The sequence below is a fragment of the Panulirus ornatus genome, chromosome 2, assembly GCF_036320965.1.
Source record: "Panulirus ornatus isolate Po-2019 chromosome 2, ASM3632096v1, whole genome shotgun sequence".
Lineage (NCBI taxonomy): Eukaryota > Metazoa > Arthropoda > Malacostraca > Decapoda > Palinuridae > Panulirus > Panulirus ornatus.
The window spans coordinates 93,702,905-93,719,486 of NC_092225.1; the positions used below are offsets into that span (position 1 = coordinate 93,702,905).

Consider the following 16,582-nt stretch of genomic DNA (forward strand, 5'->3'; position numbering starts at 1 on the left):
GATCCGACTGGCAGAAGGAGATCGAGTTAGATCCGACTGGCAGAAGGAAATCGAGTTAGATCCGACTGGCAGAAGGAGATCGAGTTAGATCCGACTGGCAGAAGGAGATCGAGTTAGATCCGACATTTTTTATGTTGAGAGAGAAAATGGTTATCATAAAGGCCATTAGCCCAGTCTCCATTAGAGTTTAACATTATGTTGAGAGAGAAAATGGTTATCATAAAGGCCATTAGCCCAGTCTCCATTAGAGTTTAACATTATTTTGAGAGATAAAATGGTTATCATAAGTTAAGGGCTATTAACCCAGCCTCCATTAGAGTTTGAAAATTGTAAATATTACTTTCATTTGACAAGAGAAAAAAAGTACAATTCAAATATAAAACTATACTGTATATACGAACAAGCCATTTCATTTTAAAGCAAAGAACAGGTAGGTCAAGACTAAATACACAAGGTGATTTAGGTTTGTTTTTCTTCGTCCTAAACATTTCTGGCAAAATGTGAAAATGAATTTCTTAGGAATAACGTTGAAAATAATCTATCATCGTCACAAACTTGATCACAAAATACATTGATGCATGGAAGACCGAGGCTAGGCTATGGTGGCGGTAAGGGATCATGAAAACAAAAATATATGTAAGTCAGACCTAGACGATTGTGGCCACGTCAGAAACCTTGAAATCTGGAAAGCTACAGTAAGATTAAAACAATCTTAAGATGCAGCAGCTTGAGGTACCTTATTGAGGTGACTGAAATACAACGGCGTGTGGACACTGTAGATGTAGATCATCATCTGTATGGGGATGGCCACCAGGAACATGGTGTAGGTGAGTCTACTGACAGGCTGCCAGCTCGGGTGAGACAGGAAGTCGTTGACGGGGCCTGAAACATGTCATGCCTGAAGTACTGGTGCAACACGAGAGCAGTGGTGCAATAAGTACAGCAAAATGGTGCAACATGAGAGCAGTGGTACAATAAGTACAGCAAAATGGTGCAGCACCAGAGCAATGGTGCAATAAATACAGCAAAATGGTGCAACATGAGAGCAGGGGTGCAAAAAGTACATCAAAACGGTGCAACATGAGAGAAGTGGTGCAATAAGTACAGTAAAATGGTGCAACATGAGATCAATGGTGCGATAAATACAGCAATGGTGCAACAAGTGAAGTCATGGTGCAATTAGTAGAGTACTGGTGCAACAAGTGAAGTCATGGTACAATAAATAAAAGTCGTGGTGCAAAACTGGTGTAACCAGAGAATCAAAGGTGCAACAATGGAGTACAAAGTGAATCAGTGACACAAGAAGTGTTGTCATTCGTAAAACTCAAGTCTCATAGCATGGAGATACGCCCTAGCATCCTTGGAATGTGCTTGTTTCTTTTTAATCTATGCTGGGGCTACGTAGACACCAGACGTTCCACGGGGTACACTCGAGAAGAGAAGCCAGCCTAGCTTTTCAACCCCACACGAAAGGTCCAATCCATATTCCTCCAGCAGGTGCCATATGTCACCAGCAAACATCAAAGTTATCCCGTAATCTCATTTGCGAGCTGGGAGACCCTGTGCCATTGTAGGTGGAACTGTTAAGTACTCCCCTACCGTAGCCACGAATCAGGTGTGACATGTGACAAAAATTATTCTGGTGGGGGAGGACAACCACGGAAACCATCCATGGCCGTTGGATTGATTACTACAGCAAAATCATTAGGTATAGATAATCTCTTTCGTAAACCTATACAAATATAATCAATTGCAGCAACTATCGTATAGTTCAAAATAATGTTGCTCAAGTAGCGTTTGGTTTGGGGTGTGAAATCAGTTCTTGTGAGGGTGTTGTTGGTGCGTGTGTGTGTGCATAGCAGACCGGGCAGTGTACATACGTCCTCTTTCGATTCTCCTTGATGGTCGTTATTTTGTTCTTTGTCCTGCTTGGTGTGTGCTCGAAATCCATGGATACACACTATTCATACTTTGTCTTTTCTAACTGGTAATTGCCTAAGTGCAGGTCCTTGGATGATATCAAACTATTACTAGTTCAGTAAACGAACGATGAGATCAATTTGCCATATGAATTATACCCGATCATTTTCCCTGACAGTTACTGCAGCCTGTGTTTTGAGACCCATTCACACCATTATGTCTTCCGCGGTCTCTGAGAGCACTGTGACACTGGTTTCTCCACACACCCATTATATTTCTCTGACGAAAACGCAAGGGAAACCTGCACGAGTGAACGAGATAATAACTAAATTGTATTGCCTTCTGAGAGTTACTTCCTCACGCCTCCGTCAGCACTATGGACCAAGGTGGTCCAATCGAGGTTAAACCATATAGGCTTGAGGTTCCCCCTGTCTTTCGAGGGTCAAGTAGGACCAGCTGTAACCTTAAGACGATAGGATGACAAAGAATGAATCATGGGACGAACAGCTGTTATACCTGGCAATGACGTGAGTGAGGAGAGAGAATGGGAGGTTCGGTGAGGTGAAGTTCGGTGTGTTTGTATCAGTCAACTCATATCGTCACATACTAGCGCGTACTGAAGGAGAGATGCGTGTCTCCATGGCAATGTTTTTGTTCTCATATGAACAGAGTGACCCTTTCTTATATCTGTTAGCATATTTGTTAATTATAATCACGCTGATGTATATATATAGAAGGAACAGAGAAGGGGGCCAAGTAAGGATATTCCCTCAAAGGCTCAGTCCTCTGTTCTTAACGCTACCTCGCTAATGCGGGATATGGCGAATATGTATGAATATATATATATATAATATATATATATATATATATATATATATATATATATATATATATATATATATATATATATATATATATATAAACCAATTCCGTCTCACAATCATTTATCTATTTTCTTGAAACAATTAAGGGGAACACATCTCCGTTAGCGAGAAACACATTTAGTTACACATCTCCCCACACACACACACACACACCAGGTTCTACAACCCACCTACAGACTAACCCGATGCTACAGCGTCGTACCTCCTGCAGAGTTACCAGTGGGTAGATAATGGATAACGAATCTTTATCCAGTTCTCTGAATTTCAGCGTCCGTGTCACACCTGCATTAAATCGGGCGTGGTTACCATCACACATCTGGCTGGATAATTAAGTTTTTTTTTTTATGTGACTTCCTAACTTGAAGCCGTGTGTTGGTAGGTACAGGATCTTGACATGGCTGCTATCAAATGTTGTCTGTAGAAGGTGAGGCAGAACCAGCCTAGTGGTATTCTCTGTTACTGAACACACTGGCTGCCGTAGGAAAATTCAGATGTTGTTTAGAATTTTTGATAGTCACTTACCACTGAATATAACCATATTTTGCTGAGAATATTCAAGTCACTTACCACTGAATATAACCATATTTTGCTGAGAATATTCAAGAGTCACTTACCACTGAATATAACCATATTTTGCTGAGAATATTCAAGAGTCACTTACCACTGAATATAACCATATTTTTGCTGAGAATATCTAATAGTCACTTACCACTGAATATAACCATATTTTTGCTGAGAATATCTAATAGTCACTTACCACTGAATATAACCATATTTTAGCTGAGAATATTAAAGTCACTTACCACTGAATATAACCATATTTTTGCTGAGAATATCTAATAGTCACTTACCACTGAATATAACCATATTTTTGCTGAGAATATCTAATAGTCACTTACCACTGAATATAACCATATTTTAGCTGAGAATATTAAAGTCACTTACCACTGAATATAACCATATTTTTGCTGAGAATATTCAAGAGTCACTTACCACTGAATATAACTATATTTTTGCTGAGAATATTTGATAGTCACCACTGAATATAACCATATTTTGGCTGAGAATATTTTATTGTCACTTACCACTGAATATAAACATATTTTTGTTGAGAATATTTAATAGTCACCTACCACTGAATATAACCATATCTTTGCTGAGAATATTAGTCACTTACCACTGAATATAACCATATTTTTACTGAGAATATCGTTACTTACCACTGAATATAACGATATCTTTGCTGAGAATATTCAAGTCAACACTGATAACCATATCTTTGCTGAGAATATTCAGTACTGAACATAACCATATTTTTACTGAGAATATCGTCACTTACCACTGAATATAACCATATTTACTACGGGGGGAAGTCTACGGGGGGAGGAGAGAGGTCTGAGCCTCTCACAGTGACCTACCTCCATATCCGTTGTGACAGGCGAAGACGACCCACAGAAGGGCGGCGCCCCAGGCCAGCCTGTGCAGGCCGCTGTACAGGATGCTCACGACGGGGTCGTATGGAAGAACCTGATCACTAAACGTGTTGTAGTCCTGTAGGCCGAAGATGACCGCCAGAGCCATGGCTATCGCCGCACACCACCCGCCAACAACCTGCCACTGTAAGTGGGGAGGGAGAGAGAGAGACGAGTTGTGTGTGTGTGTGTGTGTGTGTGTGCGCCTACCTCGTAGATTTAGCAGCCCTTAGACAGCAGCCATGGCCCCTTCCCAACACATCTTACCTTCTTCAGTGTGACCTTCTCCCTGCAGGTCCAGAGGATGTAGCCCAGCCACATCCCCATCAGGTATGGCGGGGCTCGGCACCAGGGCTTGGTGTACACCAGCTTCATCTCGTCTTCCATCATACTTGGTCTGTGCGAGCAAGGGTGAAGCATCAGTTAGTGTCTCCTCCTCAGGGTTCATCCTCTCATCTTCGTATTAAAGATACAAGTGTGTTGATTACACAGGGAATGCGAGAGGAAAACACAAGACTAAACTAAAATGGAGGCTAGGCAGTTGGAGTGGCCACTTTATGAATAACGAAAGCCATAAAATAAATGGAGACTAGGCTTTCGATAGCACCGTGGAGCAGTTGGAGTTGCCACTTCATAATAACGAAAGCCATCTTTGAAGTTCATGTTTATGAAAACCGTAATTTCGCATTTCAATTCTCAACAAAAATTTTATTTTTTTCTTCCACTATGAACTTACGGGGCGTTCGTGACCTGAGTGGGAGGTAGATGGTTGACCCCAGTGATGATGGCGGGAATCATGACGGATAGCAGCGTCACGCATCCCAACCACACGGCTCCTGCAACACAATCCAATATCTTACACTAGCCAGTTAGGCGGTTACTGCAACACAACTAAATGCATCGTCCGCTAGCCATATGACTCCTGCAACACAATCCAATATCTCACACTAGCCAGTTAGGCGGTTACTGCAACACAACTAAATGCATCATCCGCTAGCCATATGACTCCTGCAACACAGTCCAATATCTCACACTTGCCAGCCAGGCAGTTACTGCAACACAACTAAATGCATCATCCGCTAGCGAGACGGCTCCTGCAACACAATCAAGTGTACTATATCCGCCAGCCAGACAACTCTCGGTATATAACATATACCACAGCTTCCAATCAGACGTGCTCCTGCAACACAAATGAATATGTCCCGTTTAACAACCAGTCATTCCCGCAACACAACCACATACTGAACATTCGCGTCGGTAATAAGAATACTTTCAAGAGGCAGCATTTATGATAGACCCAAAACTAACACATACCGAAATAATGGTGGGAACACACAACAAAAACAGCAACACTAAATTGTTGTCATTGTGCAATTACAACACACCATTAACATGGTACTGTACGTATAACCGCCTTTGCAACACATGAGACTACACCCGCAACACATCAAAAACACCACTGTCGCACCTGCAACACACGTGCATTACCTTCAGCAGCATGTCTGCCCACCACAACATGTCAACCCAAAGGAAGACGTGTACCTGGTTTGCGTCTGTACAGCAGAGGGAGGAAGATGAGGGGCGTGACGAGGAAGAGCTGGAAGTCTACGGCTGTGTACCAACAGACAGGCAGGCACTGAAGGAATAAGAGCAAGATGGTTGGTTAATTCCCTCGCTTTTAGTTTAAAAGTTCAAACCAATCAATCATTGCTTCTTGGCCAGGTTTAAACAGGTGATCATGACAGACATTATCTAAGAAAAAACAAAGTTCTCTTCATTAAACCTGATAATGTTCACAGACGAATCACAGAACTTACCGACTTCATGTTCACGCCGTTGAAGAAGTAGTTAGTGATGAACAGCCCATCTATCCACCAGTAGCGGCGACACAGGTAGGAGAGGCTTCCAGGGGCGTCGGAGGAGGGAGCCAGGACGCCCCGGACCAGCAGCGGCGAGAACACCGCCAGGAACCCAGACAGTAGCAGGATGGGAGGACTCAACCTGTGGGTACACCAGTAGAGGTTGAGGCTCTCCCACAGCCAAGACGTAGTAGGCGCCATCCGCGAGGTAACTGGCAAGGCTAAAATAGAACCTAGGTCGGTCGTGGGTTCGATCCCTCACGCCAGGGGTCGGGGGGTTTAGGTCACACGAAGAGCAAAATCCCGAGGGTCACAAGGTCAGTCCAGTCCAGTCACAAGGTCAGTCCGGACAGTCAGTTCACGGCATTGGAAGGGATGACTGACGCAAACTGAACCCCTAAACTTAAAAAAAAAAAGAGTTCCACTCAAGGAATAGAAAACGGTGACCTGAGTCATCCCGAACTTTCGTATATTTATGGTTCTTCTTGTTGTTCCACAAGGTCGTCATGCTAAAGGACTCGGTGATCTGGGAGTAAAGATGAGAGTTGCGGTGTCTTTGGGAGAGAGATATTTGGGTCAGGTGTTGTCTCAATGTAATACTACAGGTCTCTGTTTACTCTGGTAATAACCCAAGCAATATTAGTGAAGATGATGATTTATTATGTAATTAGTAGAAAACTTCCAGTCTAGTGAATGACCTTGTCAACTCTTCAGTAATCTGACGTTTATTTATAATATGCTTGTCTCTTTATGAAGTATTAGTGTATGAAGAATTTAGGGTTCTGCTGGTTTAAAGGCTAGTCTATAAAGACACAAAAATCAACTATTTGAAAATACGTACTTCCTATAAAAATGAATTAATAACTACGGCAACAAAGAACGAAAAGACAATTGTACAAATAATAATAATAATAATAATAATAATAATAATAATAATAATAATAATAAAATAGTAATAATGATAATAATAATGTTAAATTCGGCTTACGATCTTAATGAAAATCACCTTTCCAAGCATTAACTTACGACAGTTAACCTAACAGAAAAAAATAAAAATATTTGCAAGAGAACGAAGATTTGATCCACTAAATGATACTTTACCTGTACCTACAGTAACATAACTTTCAACTAGCTTCACATCTATAAACCATAATTGGACAACTTCATCTCCTCCCTTAGCAGCAAAGTTAGTCCATCTTTCATGCACAAATGTCCTTATGGCAGACACCTGGTGAGTTTGCATGACGAATGGGAAGGCAAACTGATGCACCAGCTGACAACCATGAGCAAAAACTGATCATGTTTACCTTTTGGACGCCAAGCGGTTTATTTTTTGTTTACCTCTCGGATGCCTAGCCTACCCAATGTGAAATGCATATTTTTTTTTTTTTTTTAGTGTCCTAACACCCACCCACGCTGAAGTACGGTCTATCCTTAAACTGCCTAAGAAGTATGGTCTATCCTTAAACTGCCTAAGAAGTATGGTCTATCCTTAAACTGCCTACATGGAGGACCCAAGGACCCATAATGCAAGAATTAGGCAAAGCCCTTGCATCAACTTCAACAAAGAAGGCTTGTAGGTGTTCTGCAGCCGAAGTTGACTAAGCCCAGCTGGTGTATATAGTGATGGAGGGAGGAAGCAAGCCAAACCAGCCCCCTTTTCCCTTCCCCCCCTAAGCGCCATCGGCGCCCTTGTTAAACGTGATGACACACAGAGACACATAGCCATTACTGTCTTTCTGGTCTGTAGGTGCACGATGCGTGGGGGTCATGGATGAAAGAGGATCAGTTCGCCTTTAAGAAAGGTAATGAGGTTTGAATCACCACCTGCCTAATTACGCAGTAGAATGTGATGGTAAACATGTTCCCAGAGGTGATCTTAGCAATATATACACTACTCACAGACACGGATCATGCTAAATGATAATAGGTAAGGAGAGAGACGAAGCGACTACACCAATGTAAAAACATGTTCACACTATTCTACCTAGGCCAAGGGCTATCCAAGGGGCTTGGCAATGCACAATAGGTGACGAAAATAAATTACATTTACGTTAATGTCCACAAAATCAGTGGGATAAATTTCCTATCCAGTGACGCCAGAATCTAGGCTTGTTGCTGTACGTGTATATTTACATATTAAGATGAGTGCGTTGTATGGATATATTGTGTAGGTATATTATGCATTACGTAAGTGAATTATACATTGTGTAGGTGTATTATGCATTGCATGGGTGTATTATACAGCGCAAGGGTATTATTCGTTATTCATGGATAAAAAAATTGTCGCAATTACTATCCTTAGTGTGATCCGACACTTACAGTTACTCTCATTTCCATATTAAAGATGGAAGTCGGATGCGTTCATCGTACAAATGATATATATATATATATATATATATATATATATATACATATATATATATATATATATATATATATATATATATATATATATATATATATATATATATTTTTTTTTTTTTTTTTTTTTTTATACTTTGTCGCCGTCTCCCGCGTTTGCGAGGTAGCGCAAGGAAACAGACGAAAGAAATGGCCCAACCCCCCCCCCCATACACATGTACATACACACGTCCACACACGCAAATATACATACCTACACAGCTTTCCATGGTTTACCCCAGACGCTTCACATGCCTTGCTTCAATCCACTGACAGCACGTCAACCCCTGTATACCACATGACTCCAATTCACTCTATTTCTTGCCCTCCTTTCACCCTCCTGCATGTTCAGGCCCCGATCACACAAAATCTTTTTCACTCCATCTTTCCACCTCCAATTTGGTCTCCCTCTTCTCCTCGTTCCCTCCACCTCCGACACATATATCCTCTTCTGGGGGCCTTGAAGAATGTGTGGAAGTCGAGAACATTATCTCGGAAAGCAAAAATGGGTATGTTTGAAGGAATAGTGGTTCCAACAATGTTGTATGGTTGCGAGGCGTGGGCTATGGATAGAGTTGTGCGCAGGAGGATGGAGGTGCTGGAAATGAGATGTTTGAGGACAATGTGTGGTGTGAGGTGGTTTGATCGAGTGAGTAACGTAAGGGTAAGAGAGATGTGTGGAAATAAAAAGAGCGTGGTTGAGAGAGCAGAAGAGGGTGTTTTGAAGTGGTTTGGACACATGGAGAGAATGAGTGAGGAAAGATTGACTAAGAGGATATATGTGTCGGAGGTGGAGGGAACGAGGAGAAGAGGGAGACCAAATTGGAGGTGGAAAGATGGAGTGAAAAAGATTTTGTGTGATCGGGGCCTGAACATGCAGGAGGGTGAAAGGAGGGCAAGGAATAGAGTGAATTGGAGCGATGTGGTATACCGGGGTTGACGTGCTGTCAGTGGATTGAATCAAGGCATGTGAAGCGTCTGGGGTAAACCATGGGAAGCTGTGTAGGTATGTATATTTGCGTGTGTGGACGTATGTATATACATGTGTATGGGGGTGGGTTGGGCCATTTCTTTCGTCTGTTTCCTTGCGCTACCTCGCAAACGCGGGAGACAGCGACAAAGTATAATAAAAAATATATAAAAAAATATATATATATATATATATATATATATATATATATATATATATATATATATATATATATAATCAATATTACTCAATCAAGATCATGTTGTCGATGTAGATGGTGCAATATTTGTTATCTCAGGGTTCACTTGTCGCTACTTATCATTACGGTTAATCAGTGTGATGAGATCACGAGACGTCGTGAGACATTGTCACCATGACATCATGTGAAACGGTAACATGGATTCCTCGGTCCAATTACGCTGACGGCGACAGCCACGGACCAAAGTGCTGGTGGGTGGGTGGGGCGAGCCTGATGGAGGCTACTCCGAACCCTGAGTTTCGAAACCTCGAGACAGAGGGTTCGGTACAGCTTCGACCCGACTTTTCATGCGTACGTCTTTCTTCTTCTTCTTCTTCTTCTTAGTGGTAGGGGCACACAAGCAGCCACCTCTCGGGGGCAAAAACCAAAGTAATATCTACAGATGAGGGAAAGTGAACCAACATTGAGCCGTAGGTACAAGCGGGTTAAGTTTTGAAATTAGCCAGGGAGAGGTTACAAACATGACCTAAGACTTCCCCTCCGTGACGACAGAGCTAAATCTACACCCGTCACCAGGACTTCCCCTCCGTAAATCTACACACGTCTATAAATTCTTAAACCTAGTGTACTCACCTGATGAACCTATGGACATAGTAAACCAACGGGTTGAACCGCTTTTTCCGCTCGAACTCCTGTAAAAGATATAAGATACGAGACTGTGTTATCAATGTTATAAAGGTCATTATGGCCTGAGAAGAGTCACCAGTATTTGATCCTCCACACACTTCATAAAAGAATGATACAATCCTATGATGTTCTTTTGTTCTTGATCTTAGAATTAGTCAACAAAGGGTCTTGGTGGAAAATAGGCCTTCAGTATATATAATCACAGTAGGTCGCCGTTTTCCCGCATGGCGAGGTAGCGCCAGGAACAGATGAAGAACAGTTTCATTCATTCGTATCTATAGCCGACCCCCTTTAGACCTTTCCGTGGTTTCCCTACGACCACTTTATGTGCTACAGTTCAGCTTTTCTGATAGCACATCGCTCCCTGTATACCACATTACTCCGATTCGCTGTATCCTAAGCACGCATTTCAACCTCCTGCATACCCAGCTCCTACTAATTCGAATCATCTTTCACTCCATCTTTTCCATCACCCACATGGTCTTCCCCTCCCTCTTGTTTCCTCCATCTCTGACGCATGTACTCTCTTGGTGACTCTCCTCACTCATCCTCTCCATATGTCAAAACTATTTCGATACACCCTGAGAATTGGTCGACATAATCACCTTTCTACCACACCTCCCTCTTAAGCTGTTATTCTGTACACAATCAACCCTCTTCACACCACATACTGCCCTTAAAAATCTCATTTCCAAAATATCCACCTTCCGTTTTCCTTTTTCTTTTTCATCTAGGTCCTTCAGCTCGTGCCCATGTAGTACCGTTAGAACTACTTGAACGTCTTTGCCCTCACAGGTAGTGAGCTATCTTACTACACACTCCTCAGTGCACCCAGGACTCCGCCCCCTCACCCACCCTATGGTTCACTTCGGCCCCCATACTTCCATCCGTTGTTGAGGTCAGGAGGCCAGGGACGTACCTTTGCAAGGCCAGGAGGCCACGGACGTACCTTGGTGAGGCCAGGAGGCCAGGGACGTACCTTGGTGAGGCCATAAGCCACCAGGAGGCCACTCATGAAGAAGAAGCTGTCGACTGAAGGAAAAGCGTTGAGTATGATCTGATTCATCCAACTGTTCTGCAAGTACTTCTGTCGGTGGAAAGATGGCAGGGTGAGCAGGGGTGAGAGATGGGAGGCAGGGAGGAAGAGGCGAGGGGAGATGGAGGTGAGCAGTGGTGGGAGGGTGAGGAGTAGGGAAGAGGAGTGGTGAGGTGGGAGATTAGTGATGGCAGGTAGGTATGAGCAGCAGAGACGGGAAAGAAATCAGATCAAATCATCAAAATCTTCAATTCAAAGTGACACAACTCTTTATATAGCAATGTTTCTTCAATCCTTCAAAGTGATTCTGTACCTCATACCGTTCCAGACAACTCTACACTTACATGCACTTGTAAATGCTCTCATTCTAACACGTGATCAAGTATCCTCTTATGATCCGCCGGAGAAATGAAACACGATAATTTCCCAAGTGCACTTTCGTGAAATAATCACATCATCAGGGGAGATACAAGAAATGTCGTCGTAGCTACGTCTCTTCGTTCTATATCAACTGACATATTTCCCTCTTGTATCTACCATGATGATGTGATTATGACACGAAAGTGCACTTGGGAACTTATCGTGTTTCATTTCCCCGTGGACTCATAGGAATATATATATATATATATATATATATATATATATATATATATATATATATATATATATATATATATTTTTTTTTTTTGCTTTGTCGCTGTCTCCCGCGTTTGCGAGGTAGCGCAAGGAAACAGACGAAAGAAATGGCCCAACCCACCCCCATACACATGTATATACATACGTCCACACACGCAAATATACATACCTACACAGCTTTCCATGGTTTACCCCAGACGCTTCACATGCCTTGATTCAATCCACTGACAGCACGTCAACCCCCGTATACCACATCGCTCCAATTCACTCTATTCCTTGCCCTCCTTTCACCCTCCTGCATGTTCAGGCCCCGATCACACAAAATCTTTTTCACTCCATCTTTCCACCTCCAATTTGGTCTCCCTCTTCTCCTCGTTCCCTCCACCTCCGACACATATATTCTCTTGGTCAATCTTTCCTCACTCATTCTCTCCATGTGCCCAAACCATTTCAAAACACCCTCTTCTGCTCTCTCAACCACGCTCTTTTTATTTCCACACATCTCTCTTACCCTTACGTTACTTACTCGATCAAACCACCTCACACCACATATTGTCCTCAAACATCTCATTTCCAGCACATCCATCCTCCTGCGCACAACTCTATCCATAGCCCACGTCTCGCAACCATACAACATTGTTGGAACCACTATTCCTTCAAACATACCCATTTTTGCTCTCCGAGATAATGTTCTCGACTTCCACACATTCTTCAAGGTTCCCAGAATTTTCGCCCCCTCCCCCACCCTATGATCCACTTCCGCTTCCATGGTTCCATCCGCTGCCAGATCCACTCCTAGATATCTAAAACACTTCACTTCCTCCAGTTTTTCTCCATTCAAACTCACCTCCCAATTGACTTGACCCTCAACCCTACTGTACCTAATAACCTTGCTCTTATTCACATTTACTCTTAACTTTCTTCTTTCACACACTTTACCAAACTCAGTCACCAGCTTCTGCAGTTTCTCACATGAATCAGCCACCAGCGCTGTATCATCAGCGAACAACAACTGACTCACTTCCCAAGCTCTCTCATCCCCAACAGACTTCATACTTGCCCCTCTTTCCAAAACTCTTGCATTCACCTCCCTAACAACCCCATCCATAAACAAATTAAACAACCATGGAGACATCACACACCCCTGCCGCAAACCTACATTCACTGAGAACCAATCACTTTCCTCTCTTCCTACACGTACACATGCCTTACATCCTCGATAAAAACTTTTCACTGCTTCTAACAACTTGCCTCCCACACGATATATTCTTAATACCTTCCACAGAGCATCTCTATCAACTCTATCATATGCCTTCTCCAGATCCATAAATGCTACATACAAATCCATTTGCTTTTCTAAGTATTTCTCACATACATTCTTCAAAGCAAACACCTGATCCACACATCCTCTACCACTTCTGAAACTACACTGCTCTTCCCCAATCTGATGCTCTGTACATGCCTTCACCCTCTCAATCAATACCCTCCCATATAATTTACCAGGAATACTCAACAAACTTATACCTCTGTAATTTGAGCACTCACTCTTATTCCCTTTGCCTTTGTACAATGGCACTATGCACGCATTCCGCCAATCCTCAGGCACCTCACCATGAGTCATACATACATTAAATAACCTTACCAACCAGTCAACAATACAGTCACCCCCTTTTTTAATAAATTCCACTGCAATACCATCCAAACCTGCTGCCTTGCCGGCTTTCATCTTCCGCAAAGCTTTTACTACCTCTTCTCTGTTTACCAAATATATATATATATATATATATATATATATATATATATATATATATATATATATATATATATACTGGCTGTTGGAGGTTTGTATGTTCTATGAAAGTGCGCGTTCATATGGACTTAGTTCGTATATATATACATATATATATATATATATATATATATATATATATATATATATATATATATATATATATATATATATGAAAGACGAGTTATAAGCAAGACATAGGAGAGTTGAGCCTTGACATACAATACATATAACCAAAACAGATGCCGTAATTTGATATATCTACTTATCAAATCTATCTTTCTATCTATTAACGTTCTATCTATCAAGGCATTTTCATATACATTCATAGACACTGATATATAAAGACAAGCATGTAAATCCCTATTACATAAAGTTAGTACAAGAAGAGTTAACACACACACACACACACACACACACACACACACACACACACACACACACACACACACACACACACACACACACACACACACACACACACACACACACACACCCACACACACACAACACACCACAAACCACACACACACACACACACCCACACAACCACACACACACACACACACCACCACACCACACACACCACACACACACACCACCACACAACACACACACACCACACACACACACACACACACACACACACACACACACACACAACACACACACCACACACACCCACCCACACACACACCCCAAACACCCCCCAAAAAACACCCAAAACCCACACACACCCAAACACACACACACACCACACACACACAAGGTAGGTGACGACCAAGATGGAAAAATAAAGTAACCACAGGCTTGAGAGACGTAAAACTTTGACTGTCTTTTAAAATGGATGAAGAACATACGCCATGATAGAGTGGAGAGGTCGAGCGCTGGAAGAATGATAGTGAGGGGTCGGGGACCCCACTCGTGATGTGTGTTCAACCATGAGTTCCGATTCGTTGAGAGAGAGAGAGAGAGAGGGAAGGAGAGAGAGAGAGAGAGAGAGAGAGAGAGAGAGAGAGAGAGAGAGAGAGAGCCTGGTGATGGCCAGCGGAACCTCCTCTGCGTTGGAGGGGACTTCAGCGGGTTCATGGTGGAGGCCGCCAATGCTTCGTGGCTTGGGAGGGAGTGATGGAGTCACTGGGAGGGAGTGATGGAGTCACTGGGAGGGAGTGATGGAGTCACTGGGAGGGAGTGATGGAGTCACTGGGAGGGAGTGATGGAGTCACTGGGAGGGAGTGATGGAGTCACACACACACACATGAACCTAACCTGGCCAGACATACAGACACACAAGCGAATACAGTGAAACACACAAGTCAATAGACAGACAGACAGACATAGAGACACACCCACACACACACACACACACACACATACACACACACACACACACACACACACACACACACACACACACACACACACACACACACACTGAGGATTCCTGCCTGTGGCCTGAGCCCTTAAGACGTCAGAGTAGAGTTATCTCATCTTACGTTGATTGCTGTGTGCTTGTTGGCGGTGACCGAGATAGTAATGAGGTACTGGTGGCACCACACGACCCAGGTCATCGACATCACCCTGCCAATCAGGTCAAGGGTCAGAGTGAGGGGAGGGGGGGGGGTATGTTCTCTATATATCACACAGAGTTAATCTTAAGAGCCTGTCTATCCACACTTTAGAATAAGATTCTAAACCTTTATTATTATTATTATTATACTATTATTATTATAATCAATTATTATTATAATTATTATTATCATTATTATTATCATTATCATTATCATCATCATTATTATGTTTAATATCAATGAGAAGTTGGTTCGAGGAGGAAAGTGAAGCATGTTTGCGAGTAGGGAGAGAGGAAGGTAAGTGGTTAACCCTACCCCCCCCTTCCCCCCATCCCCCCAAAAAAAGAGGTCTTTGGCAAAGTGTTATGTCACTGTGGCTTCTGATCTCTTAATGGACGAGGTGGTGAGGGGGATTAATGGGGGGTGGTGGGGGGAGGTAGAGAGAGAGAGAGAGAGAGAGAGAGAGAGAGAGAGAGAGAGAGAGAGAGAGAGAGAGAGAGAGAGAGAGCGGGTGGGGTCTGCAGTAAGTTGTGGGCTGGGAGGCGAATCAACTGGTGTTTGCAGATGACACGGTTCTGGTGGCACACTAAGATAGAGAGACTATCTCCAGAAACTGGTGACAGAGGTGAAAGTGCAAAGCACACGTGAAATAGAGAAAGTGCAAGGAGGATCAACATGCAAATGAGACAGGTTGGTATGAATATGAGTTTGAAGTGAGGAAAACATGAGGGAAGTGGACTTCTTTTGGCAACCTAGGAGTGGACGTGATAGCAGATGGAACCACGGGAGATACATGGAACCACAGGGTGGTGGGAGGTGACGAAGGTCCTGGGCGCTTTAAGGAGTGTCTGAGGTTGAGGCAGTCCCGATCATGTTGTTTGGACGTGACTCTTGGAGAACATTTGCTGGACATGAAATACCTAAGGACGTGTATATATTTATATATATATATATATATATATATATATATATATATATATATATATATATATATATATATATATATATATATATTTCTTTCAAACTATTCGCCATTTCCCGCATTAGCGAGGTAGCGTTAAGAACAGAGGACTGGGCCTTAGAGGGAATACCCTCACCTGGCCCAATTCTCTGTTCCTTCTTTTGGAAAATTGAAAAAAAAACCGAGAGGGGAGGA

General features: G+C 42.6%; 1 protein-coding gene across 3 annotated transcripts in view; it reads right to left on the reverse strand.

Moving 5' to 3' along the window:
- Positions 1 to 16,582, reverse strand: part of LOC139758471 (nose resistant to fluoxetine protein 6-like) — a 50,135-nt gene that overhangs the window by 2,385 nt on the left and 31,168 nt on the right. For 2 of the 3 annotated variants that reach the window (XM_071679922.1, XM_071679932.1), the window contains exons 9-17: positions 15,352 to 15,436; positions 11,374 to 11,481; positions 10,341 to 10,399; positions 6,094 to 6,277; positions 5,819 to 5,912; positions 5,013 to 5,112; positions 4,544 to 4,673; positions 4,223 to 4,421; positions 737 to 882 (exon numbers count right to left, since the gene is read on the reverse strand). In XM_071679922.1, the coding sequence (XP_071536023.1) occupies positions 737 to 882; positions 4,223 to 4,421; positions 4,544 to 4,673; positions 5,013 to 5,112; positions 5,819 to 5,912; positions 6,094 to 6,277; positions 10,341 to 10,399; positions 11,374 to 11,481; positions 15,352 to 15,436 (1,105 nt within the window). Of the gene's footprint in view, positions 1 to 736; positions 883 to 3,027; positions 3,277 to 4,222; positions 4,422 to 4,543; positions 4,674 to 5,012; positions 5,113 to 5,818; positions 5,913 to 6,093; positions 6,278 to 10,340; positions 10,400 to 11,373; positions 11,482 to 15,351; positions 15,437 to 16,582 lie in introns of those variants that run through there. The other variant, XM_071679942.1, reaches the window with a different exon arrangement.